The sequence below is a fragment of the Topomyia yanbarensis genome, chromosome 2, assembly GCF_030247195.1.
Source record: "Topomyia yanbarensis strain Yona2022 chromosome 2, ASM3024719v1, whole genome shotgun sequence".
Classification (NCBI taxonomy): Eukaryota; Metazoa; Arthropoda; class Insecta; order Diptera; family Culicidae; genus Topomyia; species Topomyia yanbarensis.
This window is the reverse complement of record NC_080671.1, coordinates 118,446,977-118,466,142: the sequence shown is the minus strand read 5'-3', so window position 1 is coordinate 118,466,142 and position 19,166 is coordinate 118,446,977. Positions and strand designations below refer to the sequence as shown.

Here is a 19,166-nt window from a genome sequence, read left to right as displayed (position 1 = left end):
ACCATACTGATGGCTTCGACCGAGATGAGCTGAAAATTTTCACCATTTTTGCGTAGTTTTTGAAAGATTTTTTCCAAACAGTTTTTCGTTATTAATGCATGTCATAAATACTTCAAAATTTTATACAACATTGTTGGACTTATTTTCGACAAAATGGCAAATAAATTGATTGACTATATGCAGTAGAGCAAAAGATGTAAGCGTTGTAAACCTTACACGACTTTCATTCCGAAATTTTGTAAAGTGCCGTATTTTGAAAGGTAAGTCGTTAGTCACAACAAAAATGAAGTGGAAATTCACAATATGTATAAAGGGTTACGTCGTGGTACAATTTTCGAATAAGATAATTTTTATTGACCTACTTTTAGGTCCTAAAAATAATATATCACTTAAAATAATATATCACTTACTTACTTATATGATTTACTTAGTACTTTGGAATGGTTGTTCGTATTTCTATGACCTCATATGGACTGCCATTCTAAACTATTGATTTGTATTGCCCAGTTTGGAAGTTATGTGTGGTACCAGATACTACCAAAAAGTCACCATCCGGCATTCAAGTGACCCTAGTGTCCTTGGCCTACAACCTAAACATCAGTCCCATACTCGTACAAGCAATATCAAATGGGTTTAGTTCGCAGCACATGGCAAGTCTAGAGGCGACCAACGAGCACCAACGGCAACAACATACACCACATCTCTGCGGCGATAGCAAGCAACATGCGCGATGAATCGCACAAAGCTAAATGCCAATACCCAGCCGGTTCAGTCTCTACTACGAGAGCGTTCGATAAGCGCCGACAGCAATGTTGCAACTCTCGCAGGAGACGATCTACCCAAGCCGGAAGTCCAAAGTAAAATTCATGTAATTGATGTACCCCCGACTGGGCAGACAGCGCAGTTGGCATGCACGCTTTGCTTGTCTGCAAGGTATTAGGGGATGCTGAATATAATAGAAGCACTGCACGAATTGGATTGTAGCCTACTTAGGTATTTTTTCTAGGCTGGCAATGTTCTAGCGGAATGTAGTATTTAAGTCCCGTAGTCCGCGTAAGGTGACAGAATATATGATACCAGATATGACGAAAAAGTCACTAATCGGCGTTCTAACGACCCTAGTAGCACTCACCTGTCACCAAAATATCAAGCATATAACCGTGCAACCAATGCCAGTCCAACTGGGTTCACAGCGCATTGAGTACGCTTCTTCTGACGCCATTGGGCGGAAATATTAGGAAACATTCAAAAGGTGTATCAAAATATATTCATTCTCGTCGAGCAGGGATTTGCGTGATAATATATGAATGCTATGGTGTTAGCACTACCATGCGGCAAAAATTATATTTTTACAACGAGACACAACACACCTTTGAAGTTTTGTATAACTTCGCAGAACATCAGCTTGCACTATCTCTATCCATTGTATAGATAGGCGTATTACCTTGAATGAATTTTGTTCACTGGCGCCACCATGTGGTAAAATTTTGAATTTTCAAATGAGAAAATAAAGTATTTTTTGCTACTCTACAACTTTGTAGAACATCATATTGCTCCATCTCTTACCGCTTTACAGATAGGATATTCCCTTTAAATTACTTGGCTCACTACCGCCACCATGCGAAGAAATCCCAAGACCTTCAAGTGAAAACAAAAAGTAATTTTATTCCTCTACAATTTTGTGGAACATCATAACTTTCTATCTCTCATCGTTTCAGAGATATGTGTTTTGCCTAATTTTGTCCCACGTTTACGCGTGGTTCACCCGCTTGAGATAAGCGGAGTACGCCCTTTGCAAATGTTAAGCAGGAGTATCCAACTTCAAACGCTAATAACTCTTCAACGGTTGGTTGGATTGTTTTGCAGTCTTCGACAAACTTGTTCGGCATATCTTCAAAAGCTTAACTCCTTCCTAGATCCGTGTTCGGACGTGTACAGCGACTTTTAACGGCAATTTTGTGAACTGTGAGTGTTACCCCATATATTTTGGCCAAAAAGCCCATACAAACTTTAAGCTCTTTGGGGGAGGGGTTAGGGTTAACCGATTTCGCTCAACCTTGGACAGTGTCAATTTTTCATGGTTTGGAACGTCGCTAAGGGGTGTAGGTTGTGAAATTTGTTTTTCATTGTCACCCTAATGTTCCAACGTCACGAAATCAGCCGTATTACTGCTTACTTTATTTTCTAGTACTAAAAAATATAGACTGATGTTTGATGTAGGATGATTTTGTGGCGTGATTAACATCAACAATAGGTACCACAGCACAGTAAATATCAGATTTTTTTATTTTTCTTCAGCTTACTTGGTCAAGTCTCCCCACCATTAGTTATTGCGTGAAATCTCGTGCAAATTTTAGTAATAACTATTTCAACGTTCCGAATTATGTAAAATTGTTTTACTAGTTCATAAAGAATAAAATAATGTATGAGTGCTTTAAAAGTAATTATTAGTCGAGTAGATATGTCCATACAATTATACGTTATTCATAAAGGGGATTTGTGACAAAATGCTAGGAGGGGGAGGGAGGGGTCGAAAATCGCCAAGAAAAGGCTACGTTATTTGGGTCATTTAAATAATGCTATCTTTTAACCCACATTTTCTCCTGTAAACGCAATCATAACGCTTTGCAAGAATATGCAATGTTTCAAAATCATTATAAATTATACTTTGAAAAATGGGCAGGGCAAAATGCACTTGTGCGTGGGTAAACTTCGTTAAACCAGAGGTTGACTAATGATGTTATTCATAGATTTAGGAACATTAGTTCACAAAATCAAAACAGTCTGGATACTTTCACGTGAACTATTTCACGAAATTCGAATTTTTATTCGTGAATACATACAATCCACGTGAACTAATTCATAATTCTTAATATATTAGTCACGGAATCATGAATTATTATTCATGTATTCATGTACTGGGTCATGATCCTTAGCATACTAGTCACGATTTACCGTTCGCGCCCGTGAATATTCTTTATGTATTCGTGAACTAGTTCATGATTCCTAGTATAATAGCCACGACTTACCAATCCCTAATCATTTTCAATTTCATGCAACATGGCCATGAAATTATTTCACAAAATCTAGAGTATATTTTTCGTTGAGTCTTTTTTGTTCCATGCACTATTCCATGAAATGTCATATGTGTCCAGCTGCTAGCGACCAGCAAGAGGCACGAGCAGTAGATATAAGAAAACTATTAGGGCCTAGAACATTGTCGTTTATTTGATAAGGTTCATTATGATGTCTCGACAGAAAAAACAAATGTCGCTGAACACCAAAAACACATCATAGAATCACAATTGCTGTTCGTGATATAGTTCATGGAACAATATCCCACTTATTAGTTAAACATTTATGTTCCTGTTTATATTGTCGCGATACTCCGAGTGCAATTACCGATAACAACCAATAATAACAGATCGTGAAAAGGCGAAGACAAAATACGAAAAACATAATAAAATCACTCCACGTGTAAAATTCGAAAGTAAGTTCTAGAACAAAATATCTTGACAACGTGCAAAGAAATTACAAAAATCGCGACTAAGATCCTAAAATCAAGAATACATAAATCATACTATTCGTGACAAATTTCAAAAATCGTGACGAATATCCTGAAATCATGAACATAAATCACTCTACTCGTGACTAAAATATCACGATAACGTGAAAAGAAACTATGAAAATCGTGGCAATGATCCTGAAATTATGAATATAAACCACATCACTAACACAAATGTCTTGACTAGTATCGTGAAATTATGAGCATTTCTCACTCAATCACTCAACTCATGACTGAAATACCACGAAATAGAAATTACGAAAATCGTGACTAAGATCCTGCAATCATGAATATAAATCACGCTACTCTGACAAAAAAATCCGATAGCAAACTCATGAATCAAATATCATGGTAACTTGATAGGAAATCACGAAAATCGCGAAGAAGCTCCTGCAATCATGAACATCGTTTGACTGTCGACTGTTTATTCCAAAATTATGAACAATGATCATAACGAAAACTAAACATGTCCAAGAAACAATCACAATAACCCTACCAAACATTCGAATGCAACGCCAAGTATATATTCAACGTAAACTAGTTTTTTGGAAACACAAATAGTTTCATGAATACGAGGTTTATTAATCATAATTTCATCGGTTTTCGTAAATTCTTCAGTTCACAAAATCGTGATCCTGTTTTCATGATTTTATGAACGGATTTTTCTTCGTGTAAGGACAATGGCATGGATTAAAACTGTGACCAACCAAATACGCTGCAATCCGGCCAGATCCACTACAATGTGTTGCGTAAGACGATCCAAAGTGTGGAGAAAAAACGCTTTTAATCCACCTAACAGTGTGATGAGACATTTCTTATAACTCTTATCACTCTCTTCGGATATTATATCGTTTGAGAACATTTAGAACTTGATGCTTCGCGATGTTTTTGATAACACATACTACATGGGATAGTGGCAGGACTCAGAGAATCGCTCAAATCAGCATAGGACAACATCAGTGCTAGAAATCTCAAACCAAATCAATGGGAAGGCGAAAAAATGGCCCATAAAATAGACATACAAACGAATTATTGCTAATGCTCTGTTAATAAAATATCTAAATTCCTCAATCAATGCATTGTGGTGGGAAAACTGATTTTTCTAAAGGGGTTATGTATATTGTACTGAGCCAAAAAAAATCGATTTTTTTTTTAATCGATTTGAAGTTTATACTTTACTCAAATTTCCAACGCGACTGAGAATTAAGAAATCAACGCTTTTTCTTTAAAAAACCCACCATTCCACTATGGGTCACAAGGGCGGTTTTTCGGTACAAAAATCAATAACTTCCAAACCGTTCATTTTAGAGAAATTATGTCTGAGAGAATATTTTTGGAAATTAAATTTTCTTACTTTTAAAGCAAAATGTAGCTAGGGTGGTCCTCTCAAACATTATTTTCGAAAAATTATGTTTAGAACTAAATGGTGTAGCAAGGTACTTACTTCAGCAAAGTTGTAGAAAAATGTTTTTCAAGTAACATTTTCAAATGCATCAAAGTTATAGCATTATAGCATTATCGGTTTTCATGTTATAATTATTTTTCTTCTTTATCTTAGGGTGTCATTTTAGTGTTTCTGAAAAAGTCAGTTTTTTAACTATAACTTTTTAAATAGTTAGTCTATCTTCATACTCTCTATGAAGCAATTTTAGTACTTTTCATTGCGCATATTTCTGCTGAAGAATGTGAATCGATATCATTTTTCGTTATCGAATTACGATCATTTTTTTAAATAAAAGTGATAGTTTTCAATGACCTCTAACTCAGAAGGTTGCAAAAACTAGCAGCTAAATTTGTACTCTTTCGAAAGTGCATCAAAAATACTGTAAAATATCTCAAAATCAACTTTTGCTTTTTTGTCATTCAGCGAAAAATGTTGACATCAACATTATGATTAAATGACATCAGCATACGGCTGTTTTTAAGGGTCTGGTCATTGCCATTTAGAACCTGCTTTACTAGATCAAAAAGTCGAGTTGTTAAATGATTTTTTGAGCTTGTCAAATATATGTACACAAATATTGAAAACGTTAGGCTCAGACAGATATTTATTTTTCTATTCTACGTAACTACTTTATTATCATCGTCATCCTCATAGTTATTATAATCACAATCATCAGCATCGTCGTCGTTATAGTTATCTGAATCGTGTCTCTTTTCTCAAAGTGCTAACTCATTTAATATTGAACTTATTTCAGTGCATTTACTGTATCGGGATCTTCTAACTGCAAGAACCGGATTAGACGAGTCCATTGCTCTAAAGAAAACATCTTCCATGTTCGCGACTCTTGAACAATTTCTACCGTGACTCAGTCGATCGTTCCGAGCCTCAGCTCCTTGTTCGCTCATGAAACTTGTTGGTAATGGAAGTGTTGACATAATATAAAATGTAGCGCATTTTGCCTTAAAAAGCAAATGAATTAAGGATTACCCTTCATTCTGTTCTAAGTAACCGACGAATTTCTGTGAATGCTGGTTTGGGAAGAAGTGCAGTTTGAATCTTTTGTAGGAACTGTTAACGGCTTCTCAAAATATTTCGAATTTTTATCGAGCACTTTCGTCTCAATTCGATTACTGTCTTTCCAAAATTGATCAAACCTTTTACATGTTTTAATTGTTACAGCTTTTGCATTCTGAGTGAACTTATTTTTTTCATTTTGTCCCACATCAAATTATCTCATTATTTCCTCAAACACAACTTTTATTTTATTTTTATTTTCACCTTTGGCCACTTTCCAGAGATCGAACAACTTTATTTTATCCATTTTAACAGCACTAATAATACAAAGCACTACACGCGTTGATCAAAGCAGTCGTCGGCTACTGCGATTCGATTCATGAATGAGATTGATACCAATTAAACTGTCACGACTCGTGGTGTTGTTGTTTATATTTGACATCGAAGGGCAAAAATGCTGACTTTGATTTTGAAATATTTTATAGTATTTTTGATGCACTTTCAAAAGAGTACAAATTTAGCTGCTAGTTTTTGCAACCTTCTGAGTTAGAGGACATTGAAAACTATCATCTTTATTTAAAAAAAATGATCGTAACTCGATAACGAAAAATGATATCGATTCACATTCTTCAGCAGAAATATGCGCAATGAAAAGTACTAAAATTGCTTCATAGAGAGTATGAAGATAGACTAACTATTTAAAAAGTTATAGTTAAAAAACTGACTTTTTCAGAAACACCCTAAGTTAAAGAATAAAAATAATTATAACATAAAAACCGATAGTGCTATAACTTTAATTCATTTGAAAATGTTAACTGAAAAACATTTTTCTACAACTTTGCTGAAGTAAGTACCTTGCTATACCATTTTGTTCGAAAAATAATTTTTCGAAAAGAATGTTTGAGAGGACCACCCTAGCTACATTTTACTTTAAAAGAAAGCGAATTTAATCCCCAAAAATATTCTCTCAGACATAATTTCTCTAAAATGAACGGTTTGGGAGTTATTGATTTTTGTACCGAAAAATCGCCCTTGTGACTCATAGTGCATTCAAAGAAAATCAACAATGCATATTTCCAGACTTGTTTTTATTTCCAATTTAGAACTATTGTGTTTTTTACATCCTAGATTGCATGATTCAGTGATCGAAACCCAAAACTTCATGAAGTATTTGAAATTATTAAATTAAAATTTGTGTTTGCTATTGAAATTGACAAAATGATTGTATATATATATATATATAGTATATAGTCCCTTTGGCGATTGTTTACTTTTTCGGTCCCACCTATCAGCATTGAAGTATCGCCCTTACGTTTTTTTACAATACCAATTTTACAATTGGTGGGGGTTTGGTGAAAATCGATCTTAATGTCTAAACGGCATAATTCCGAAACCGTAATTTTTGAAGTTTTAAAATTATGCAGAATTAATTTTTCAGAAAATAGTAACAGAGCAAATAAGTACCAAAGTCCAAAAAAATCAATTTTTGTCAAACGTTATTTTTTCGAGTTTACATCAAATCTCAATGTTTCATGCATTATAATGTCATTTGGCATCAAAAATACAAATTTGATTTTGAAAATTTTTCATTTCAGTTTATATGGGAATTTGTTGTGTGATTGCACCCTTCAACTCGTAACTCCGGAACCGGAAGTCCAATCAATAAAAAATTCAATAGCAGCCGATGGGAAGATTGTACCTTTCATTTGAGACTAACTTTGTGCAAATCGATCCAGCCATCTCTGATTAACAGAGGTCACATTTTTTCCACATACACACATACACACACATACATACAGACATACATACACACAGACATTTTCCGATCTCGACGAACTGAGTCGATTGGCATATGACACTCGGTCCTCCCGGTCGGGATTAGATCGACGAATTTTAGAGTGAATGAGAAAGGCAAAAACATTTTAAGCAATTGTTGAAATTTATGCATTTTTTGTTGAGCAGTTCTATGTTTCATAGAATTAAATCAATTTTAACTTCGCTTCCTATTAAATAAAGACCCTTATTACAGTACATCTCTACAAAAACGAGATCAATTTGAAAATAAATCTGAGGATAATGATTGATTACAGAACTCTGGAATTTTCTATTGGAATGTTTTCAGACAGGAATTTGATATTGATGCTATTAGACAACTGTGAAATCAAGACCAAGAGATCAGTTACATATCAGGACTCCATTCCGACAATTTATCAAAAGTCCTCATGATGTTTACAACAACAGGTTATCAATCTACGGATCAGATAATTGTTATTGTAATATTGAATTAAATCAGTCTGCATCAATAAATTTTCAACTTCAATCCAATTTTTTTTGGGTGTTGTGGGGGGGGGGGGGGTTGTATGGTGTTAAACCCCAAAACCTTCTCTTGGCTACGCCGTTGCTTGGAGTTATTTATTTCGCTTCTCATTTTCCGATATGTTTCAGATCGATCCGATGGTTATAAGTTAGCAAAATTGCAGTCAGAAAGTTCGCACAAATGAACATTTTTGTACTGATAAGTTATCAAGTTCCTTCCAGATAACTTGGAAGTGTTCGGTGATTATTTCTAGCGGTTGTAGATAGTAAAATGAAATACAAAATTCGTTTTATCGAAATAATGTTTGGCTTATTTCAATGGATTATTACTATATTGAACAATAAATAAGCGACAAAGAGTAATCAACAAACAACAAGCCATAACTTTTAAAGTATTCAAAATAGATATTTGAAGTCTTCAGTAACGTTGTTCGCAAAAGTAAGAGCTACAAATTTGCTGAAGGCATCATTTCGATATAATCACTTCCAAAAAAATTTGTGAAAATATCTCACTCATAGGGGGATTAATCAGCAAAAGCACAATACCAAAAGAAAGGGCATATTGCCTCCATTAAATTCTCCGAAGATACTATTGACCTAAAATAAGCCGTTTTGGCGTTAATAATAGATTACATGTTTTTGGTCATATTTCTGGCTATGGGAAATGATAAAAATCTTTCGTCCGCATTTAATGTTAAATATCTCTTTTGATAATAGTACGATTTCAACAATCTATAGCTTGTTCGAAAGGTATTTGTTAAAGCTGTCTAAAAACATATAAATTGTTAATTTATATTGTCAATTTCGGCAGATAATTTAAAAAAACTGCAAAAAACGCCATTTTTGCGCATTCAAACATTCATATCTTGGAAACTAAACATCAGAATCAAAAACAAATTAATAGCGTTCATACTGTTTTTTAGTTCTTTCATTTAAAATTGGTTTGGATAAGATCGGTTCAGCCATTGCTGAGAAACACGAATGAGAATTTGTCCGTTACATACACACACACACACAGACACACACACACACACAGACATTGTCCCAAATCGTCGAGCTGAGTCGATTGGTATATAAGACTCGGCCCTCCGGGCCTCGGAAAAAATCTTGAAAGTTTGAGCGAATTCTATACATTTCTTTTATAAGAAATGTAAAAGAGCTTGGTTCATGTCCATATAAACTCCGGCAACACCAGCTTCTTTCTGAGGTAACGAAAAAAGGAACTGGGAAGGCTTCAAATTGCTAAAGAGTTGGTTCGCAGATCATCCTGACGTTATCGATTCGGGTGAGAAATTATTCGATGTAAGCCGCAAATTTAACCATCAAAATGATAGGGTACACGGTACAAATCTTGATTCCATTTATCCCAGGGGCAATCCCAGCAGCAAATGTGTTTCGAATTTTAGATGGTGTGAAAATCAACGAGAACCTCTACTTAGAATTTTTACAGCCGAATGTTTTGCCATGGATAAAAATGAGCTTCCGGAAGTTAAATTTGCTTTATCCAAAATTCAGCACCAGCACACGGAGCAAAGCGTATTACGTATTTTTGGATCAAAGAAATGTGGTCTTCTTCTTCTCTGGATATCAACTTATTCGACTTTGCAATGTGAAGCATTGTTGAGAGAGTCACCAACGCTAAATTAAAATTCAATAAGGAATGCTCTAATGACTGCAATTGAAAAAGCATGAAGCAATGTCCCAGACGAAATCGTACGAGTTAGCTAGAAAAGAAGCTAAAGAAAATGTTTGAAAAATTTATGGAGCCTCCCTGTATATGAGGATCCTGATTATAGCGTTGTCACACACAATCACGTCTTATAAGTTCTTATGCTAAATAAATGGTTTCACCTAGGCCAATATGTTGAGCACTATCAGCATTGAATGCCTGGTATAACTCGATAAAGGCGACTTCCGTAAGCTTAACCTCCATTTTCTCGTTCAGCAAATGGTTCACATCGCGAACGCTCGGTCTTATGCGAAAAGGCAGGAAATCAATAGCCTCCGAAGGAAATAAATAAATTTGTTCGGAGCACCACGTCTTACTTCTGCGACTCACTCATTTAAACAGATTACCATGGCACGAATTAAAGTAACAGTTTCATTTGTTCTTCAGATGACGTGTACAATGTGTAAGAAACTATTTGTGTCGTTCGCTTCACACTGACTCTGGCGGAAGCAGAAAGCACATTGAATGTAGTGATCATTGTCATTGAGGGGATCGAAGTAGCAGTATTCTTCAACATTAATTTGTTCGACCCAAACGAGATACAAATTTGTTAGGAATCACCGAAAAACATGTTTCTTCTTTAATTTATTTTTGAGAAATTTTAGAAGGGGTGATGGGGGAGGGGGTTCCGTCGAGATTATTTATAATGCGCATTCACCGCATTGGCGTGCGTTTGTGGTGCGCTAAATACAATGCAGATGCAGTTTCGAATATTTTTCGTGGGTTTCAAGGAGGTGAAAATCCTACTACTTCCCACAACTGCAGAGCGACGAATCCTTGTTTGAGCAGTGTATATCGAAAGTGACAAACTCAAACGGAAGCCCAATTTTTTACCCAGAAAACTAAGATTTACAACTCGCTTTGGCACATGACAGCAAAACAATAGCAGAGGAACTACGTTAGACGAAACAAAAAAAAAATAACGAAACCCCATCCGAGCAGCATCCTATTTCCCACTTGAAATCATTCCTTGTTCTTCGACCGACACCATAAATCAAAATGCTTACATGTGCGCAAGTAACGGAGCTACATCGACCAGAGGGAAGGGAAATGCTTTCTGCGCTGAGGGAACACTAACTTCGCATTTGGCACACGGACAGACTTTTAATGGACTCTCGTTAGGAAGCTACTCCACAGCTAAATGACAGAGCAGGAAATATTCCAACCAAGCGGCCATCGAAGCTGAAGTTCAAGTTTGATTGGCAATTTTCGAAAATAAATTACCTCGGAACGAATCGAACAAGTTTGTGCTTCCTAGCAGGGAGAAGCGTTAGCATGGGTGGTAAACAGGGTTTTTTTCCTGGTCGAAGTGCAAACAACGGAACCGATGCGATGTACTTTTTTAGCTTTGTAAGTGGCGGAATGCAAAAGTGGCTTTTTTGTTTGTTGCGCGTTCAGTTTATATTGGACAGTTGTTCACGGGTTCATTTCATTAAACTGCGTGTCAGAATTTCAAAAGCTAGGATAATAATTATATAATTATTAGTATTGGTTTCAATATTTATATAATTTCTAAACAAATCTATTTCTGAAACTCAATGTTCGATTTGAACTACTATAAAATAATTGTAACATTGAAATTTTTAGGAAACACTTGGATAGATAACAGAACTACTAATTTAACAACTCAACATTTGACACTTTTCAACGAAGACAAACTTAATCTGTAATTTTATTTCGCTTTCTCGACCTACCGAACGAACAACCTCATCTTTAATTTTCACAAATTTAAATAAATTAATACCTCAGTTCAAACCTACGAAGAAACGGGATGGCGAGGAGTTTGTCACGAAGCAATATTTAAATAAATGATTCTCGAGTATAATTCAACCCACCTCCCCTAAATTATGAGGATAATCAAATTAAGCTCCATTTGTTCAACCAACTCCCGTGTATTCATTATTCATTGCTTTCTCTCTCTCTCTCTCTCTCTCTCTCTCTCTGTCTATATCTGAAATATTGCTCTTTTTTACAGATCGCCGAACGATTGTTTGGAATCGGTGGCGTTGGCTCATCCTCTACCCCTAGTGGCATTCCACCGAACCGGGCCAGTATTCGTAATTCGAAAAATACGGCCGATTTGAAGCTGCTGGAGAAGCTGGTTACGTCCCTGCTGGAGGCACAGGACTCCGCCAATCGGCAGCGTTCCACGGAGACTATCGGAGGTGGGTCGTCTTCCTCGGTGCGGCAGCGTTTACGACCCCTATCTCGCTCGTTCCGGTTGCCAAGTTCGATACGACGCAAGGAAAGCGGAGGATCATCGCAGCCTGGTAACGGTGGTGCTGGACCGATGCCAACCATTCGCGAATCGGCTGGCAGTGGTCATCGGACAAATTCCTGGGGTGACCAGAATAGCAACGTTCGGCGGGTGTTGAGTTCGATTGCCAATGCACCGCAAAGGTTTAGTCAGTCTTTGGGTGGCGACGAGGAAAGAAGTAATTTGACGCAGAATATTTTATGAATTGTTAGTGGTTCGTTGTTGCCTACCGGTCACGTTTGCGAACTACATAATTATATATTAAAATGATTCCACAATGATTTATAACGATTTCATTTTAGCTCACCCTTATATGTCTTTGTATAGTAAAATATCAGTTACAACCACTTGGAAACAAGTTCAAAAAGTTTAACCAATAAATGACGAACAAATTAACAAAAATATCACCAGTAAACATTTTTTTTTAAATTATTTGAATATAAATATGATTTTCTCACATATTTTGATACACCGTATACGAAAATCATCGTATTTTTTATTAGAAACCTTTTGCGTTTAATTTTATTGAAAGGATATCTTGCATTTTTTAGAATCGTTTTAGAATCGTCCTTAATTCGATTCGGTTGTCACAATTCTACGAGCAAATGAACTACCTGGAAATAATTGAGGGGCAGTCATCAGTGATGACTGCCCCTCAATTATTTCCAGGTAGTTCAATTCTTCCGACCAGTCCTTGCATCTGCAATTCCAAGTCGTCTACATAACTTTTTCAGTAGAACAAGTTCGGTATTCCACCGAAGTGTTTTTGTAAAAGCACACATAAGTCAAAGCGGACAACCCTCTTGGTATGCTGTAACAATGAGTTTGTTTGGTTTATCCATGACCTCATCCCAGTCACTTGGAGATTCAATCGTTGGTAGATACCCATGAAACCTAGTCGCCAAGCACTCTTCGTAGAGGCTTCGGAGATTTGGGATTACGATATGTGAAGATACCTAGCGAGGCGTTTAAATGATCAAAGATGATGTACTTACAACCAGGTAACGACGGTTCGAGCCTTCTCATGTCATGTGTAATACCGTCAGAGCAGAGAGTTACATCTTACACCTCTTTTCTACCAGATCATGCAAATGTTAAGAGATTTCCTACATCAAGCATGTGCAGATTTGTACAACTTAAATATTCCGTCAATTCGGTGTCTCTCAAATTGATATCTGAGCTGCCCCAAAATATGCGGTGGGTATTTGCATCACTGCCGATTATGAGGGGAAACCCATGTCTGCCACAGTATGATACAACCCATTTGAAATCATCAGAAGGTGATGGTTGATTATGGAGCAAGTATGCCAAACAATCTCGTTTATGTTAACAACAGTCATATTGACCGTGACAGCACAAGTATCGCGAGTTGTGAGGTCGGATATAACAGATGCGTCAGAAAACTATTCGCAAGTGTACAGGCACGAGGTATTTCACGTGGAATTGTCATCTCATTTTTTTAGATCTGCAAAGACGGAATTAACTAGCTTTCCAACATAGAAGTTACCTCTAAGAAAATGTGGCTCTTGAACCAAAGCTATGTAAGCTTTTTCTTCCTGCACAAGGCGGGATAGATTCATCCCTAGTTACAATTGAAGTTTTATGATAGTTCTATAGCCACTCATAAAACTTAGATTGCACTTGTAGCGCACTGCAAAACTTGAATTTTTATTTGGGATAGTTGCTGTACGTTTATGCTGAAGATAGAATGATGCACCTTTAACCATACTCGATTACAGCAGTACACATTTCATCATCCGCATTTGTTGTACAGCAACTAGAAGATAGAAACACATTGGCTTATAATCGGTCTTAGGGAACCCCGAAATGGGTATTAGGGACATGACCATCATTTGAATCCCACGATTTGAGAAGAAACAAACGTTCACTGTGTCAGTTATTCGCGTAACAAGGCTTGGGTAAGACCCATGATATTCCGTGCGAGACTGGCATATTTTAGTCTTACGAGCCATTCAGTCCTCGGTACGGAAAAACACCTTGACTTTAGAATTCCTAGGCCTCTAGGCTGGTTTTGAAGAAAGATAATAGACTGTTATCAACACTAACGGGGGTTCAATACAAAATGAGAATGATTTCAGTACCTTCGTGTAAATCAAGTAAAGAGCGTAATTTTTTTCTCTCCAAGAGAATTGCTCTCTGGACTCCCTAGGAATGGGTGGCATGTTTCTTTTCGCTCGGGTGCTATCAATTCAATCGAAGATGGCGTCGAAACAGCAAGCACTCCGCGAGCGTGTTGTACGGTTTTACGAAACGCATGATCATCGTGGAAAAAAGGTTACGGTAGACCACTCTCGAGACAAAAGCGTGTCCGTGAGTATAGTTTACCGGATCCTTGCATCCCTGAGCATGGAGCGGAATGACGATAGTGGCCGTCCGTCGAAGATAATGACGTAGAAGCAGCAGAAGGAAGCGTTGAAAAAACTGTTCGACAACAAAGGACGGAACGAGTTTGCGTGACGCCGGCCGAAAATATCACTGCTCCCATACCTTGATTGACCGAGCCCTCAAGATGGAGGACATATCATCTGTCGGAAGAAGACTCGGTCCCCCGACTACACAGACGAGCAGATAGCGAGTGTGAAATCGCAGTGCCGGTGGATGACGAAGAACTAGTGCGCGATGTCGTTCGTGCTGGACGAAGAAAGTTACTTTCCGCTCTCTAAGACCCACATGCCAGAAAATGACAGCTACTATTCCAGCGACAAGTCGGCCACAACCCCCGAAGTAAAATATAAGTTTAAGCATAAATTTAAAAAAAGTTATGCTGTACATTGCCATATCGGACAGAGGGCTTTCAAAGCCGTGGTTCAAGACGAGCGGTCTGCCCATCAATCAACAAGTGTACCAGGAGGAAAGATGAGAAAATTCTTCTGCCGTTCTTAAAAGAACATCATGCGAATGAGAAGTACGTCTTTTGGCCGGACAAGGCGTCTTCCCTTTACGCCAAGAAGACGCTGGAGTATCTTGAGCAGAAAAAGGTACCGTACGTTCCGAAAGAAAACAACCCGACCAACTTGCCCCACTGTCAGCCCATTGAGGATTTTTTCGGCTCCCTCAGTGCCCTAGTGTACAAAAATAATTACCGGGCCAAGGATACGAAGCAGTTGATCACCAGGATACGGAATTGTATCCAGAAGATAGACGTCAGTGCCGTCCAGCGCTATTGTGTGAGCATCGCGACTAAGTTGCGTCGTACGGCTGACCAGGGCCCCTTCTACAATATTTATTAACGTTTTATGAAGAATAAACATTTTGTTTTTAATAAATAATACTGGATCCACTGATTTTTTTTGTTTTTTTAACTACATGACTGAAATTTTTTTTATTGAACACCCGTTAGTGGACCACAGCCGTTGGTCCAACGTTGAACCAATGATGGTATGCTATTAATTCGGCATTGGTCCGACGTTAACCCTACATTCCAACAAACGAGTTAGATGTAGGGGAGTGTACGTGGTTGTGCGCCAGTCACCCGCGGAGCTGTGATACACTGCCTTCAGAGCTTACGACTAGACACTGCCTTCAGAACTTTCGACTAGACCCAAGGTAGGTTTTGAATACACTTAGAACCAAAAGTATCTATTCGGTTTTTCTCCGTTGCACAGTCTTAAGAAACTAACTGGAAAGCAGAGGTGCAAAATCTCAATCTCAGTGGCTAATATCTGCTTGAATTTATCGAAACATTCAATTTCAATACCTCCCTTATTCATTCGCTTCCAAACTGACTGAAGTTTCACAGAGAATCGAATGCTTGAGTGCAAGCAGGGGAAATATAAATTCATTTTCCAACTAATTCATACATTTTTCAGCCTAGATAAGCAATGTAGTTTCGGTACACACTTCTCGGTAAACCAGCACATCGACGTAGCAATCCTTAACATCATGAAAGCTTACAACACCGTGTGCATAGAAGGAGTGCTGTGACAGATGCGAGAGTAGGAAAGTAATGGGTAATATGGACAATTTCATAGACGAATACTTAAAAGAGCGTACATTAAAAGTCTGCGTTGTAGGTACACTATCGGAAAGCTTTTCGGAGAAAAATGGAGTGCCCCAAAGATCCGTCCTAGCTGACACCTTGTTTCATGTCAGCACTAACTCAATATTTGCTACGCTACCAGAGGGCTTATACATTCCCGAATACGCTAACGAAATCATAATAGTCGTCATCGGAAACCAACAAAAACGGATCAGAAGCTGCAAGCTGCGGTCAATGCCGACGGGAGTTGGGCTGAGTCCGTCGAGTTTAATATAACCGCATGCAAGTGTGCCACAGTCCACTCCTGCTGAACTAAACACGTTGCCACCGGGGGACCAGTCGAAACAACGACCCCTTTTCGGAAAGAGACGAAAATGCTCAGATAGATCGTCAATTATCTTTCGCTCAACTCTTTCGTCGAATCAAAACAAACTGCGAGTGTAGAATCAGACTGATCAAAGCAATCAGCACAAGGCATCCGAGCGGGAACCGGAGAACTTCCAGAACTATAAGCAGCGCATTGGTGTTTAGCAAGATAGACTACGGTATTGACCGGACCTGTCTGAATCAAAATCGTCCGGATCCTTGCCTCACCATATAACAGAGCAGTCAGAGCGGCATCGAACTTATTTCCCAGCATCCCAGCCGAGGCGGCTTGTGTGAAAGCAAGAGTGCTCCCCTTTCAATGGGAGCTACTGTCAAACGAATTGTGGGATGTATAGAAAGAACGGCCGAGTTCTAGAACAAAACCTTAACAAAATACACTTTGAAAACGCTGTAAGCGAGTTAAATACCACCACTAGCAAAACTACACAGGATAAACCCTCGCACATGGAACGAAAGGGACCTCAATATCGACACCAGCCTAGCTACCTCAATCCGCGTTGGAGACCCTCCCAGCGAATCACGATCTATTCAGATTGACCTTCGACTAATAAACAGTGAGTACGCAAAACACGACAAATTGTCAGAGCAACGGATGGAAGACACTAAGCGAAGTTGGTGTACGGATGTGTGGGATCGATAATAGGATCGCCATTCGACTTCCCGGGATATGCTCCATATTCTAGGTCAAAGTATTAATCAACGGAAAAAAATACAGTGTTGATGACACTCCGCACTGGTTCACTTTTCGTCGATTTTGTAGATAGAAACTCGCGTGTGACTTTAAACTACGGACTTTATTGAACTGAACCTGCTTTATTAATATTTGCATGCACTGGTTTTATTGTACTTGACTCGTTGATAATGTAGAAACGACTAAAATGTATATCCTATATCCCGTACTACCTAGCCTACGATCAGTGATCGGTGATAACGAGAGCAAGGGAGGATCGAGAGAATGATAAGCCGAAGCTATATTCACCACAGCACTCTGCGCTTGGTCTTCTGTGGCTGCTAGGTATCGCCTTAGTAGCTTTTAGACGATCATGTCGCGTCCCTAAACTACTCTTCTCTTCGTTGCTCCAACATACAGAAATAGTATTTTTTATTGGACTTACTGTCCGTTCTGCGAGTTCTGCTGGTTGATTGCCTGGATATAAAGAATCTCTGCAACAAATACAGAATCACTTCCTCTAGTCGAGAGGTCTTAGGGAACGTTCAAACCCAGGATTCCTGAAAGACGCACAAATGCTACGAGAAATTTGAAGAAAGGTTTCGAGACACAACGCCACGCCACGGCTCATATCCAAACTTGCCCATTAAAACAGCTATAGCAGCAAACCGCATTGAAAAACAGGCAGACAAAATGGAAACTACATAGGAAAACTGCACTAGTGGAAGGAGAAGAGCCAAGTTAACAAGAACATCAGGCACCGGAAATACCAGAAGAATACGGAAGATATGATATGAATAAAAAAGTATTGTAATCACACTTACACAAAGTCGTCACAGCGAATAACCCTGAGGGTTAAAACTGACAAATAAACAATAATGATTGAAGTTTCTCCCGAGGGCTAAAAGTGTGCAATTAAGTTGTTGGAATCCGGTCCAGATCATTAATTCACACATATTTTGAAATTAGAGGTATGTTTCTCATATTATCTCTTTGCAATTACAAAATATTCTAAATGGTAATTGGTAAACTGTTTGTTTGTCATTGATTGGTGAATTCAATTTTGGATGAAGCTGTAGTTTTTTATGTTTTATTCGGTCAGCAAGCTTTAAATTCCTGATCTGAAACGAATTGCAAAATAAAATTGTATGCTATTGACTACTAAATCCGAATAAACGGATCTCGACAATTTCAACCATTGGTGGTATTCGGTGGAATAAGCATTGACCGAAAATGCAAATAAAAATCATTTTCTTATTTTCAAATATTTTCAAGGATTTGAAATTAAAATTCCAATGTGTGCTAATTCGAGTGATTGTGTTCAGGCTGAAACAAGCGTATCAAGCAGAGACATCTACTTCAGACTTACTTAAACGTTTGTGTCTAGACTTTGAGAATCTCGCGAAATATTAATATAAATAGAACATTCCGCTATTTTTTTTATTATTCTGTGAAATAAACTAATTAGCAAAATAAGAATCTTTTTGTTATTTTTCTTGTCGAATGGCATTCAGTGTATGATAAGTGAAAGAGTAAAGAAGATTTTTTTTGTCATCCCAATCCACAGTGGGCACGGGCCGGCCAAAACCTCCAAAATTTATTGTCGATTTTCACACCTTTTTCATTTTTTTCTAAATGTACTAATTGTACCTAAAGCTGTATTCGCCAATTATTTGAGTCAATCGATTGAAAAATATAAGTGCTACATTTTTTTGAACCGTACACGGTCTTGAAAATTTGCAAGAATTTGACTGACAAAAAGTTTTTGTTCATTCTAATTCATC

The 19,166-nt window shown here is 37.7% G+C and overlaps 2 protein-coding genes across 2 annotated transcripts in view; one reads left to right on the top strand and one right to left on the bottom strand.

Moving 5' to 3' along the window:
• Nucleotides 1-12,727, top strand: part of LOC131679306 (uncharacterized) — a 172,644-nt gene extending 159,917 nt beyond the window's left edge. Inside the window, exon 12 of the mRNA XM_058960014.1 lies at nt 12,044-12,727. Within this exon, the coding sequence (XP_058815997.1) occupies nt 12,044-12,529 (486 nt within the window). The 3' untranslated portion in view covers nt 12,530-12,727. The remainder of the gene's footprint in view (nt 1-12,043) is intronic.
• LOC131679305 (uncharacterized) overlaps nt 1-19,166 on the bottom strand; it is a 615,352-nt gene that overhangs the window by 472,827 nt on the left and 123,359 nt on the right. The gene's annotated exons all lie outside the window — the stretch shown is intronic.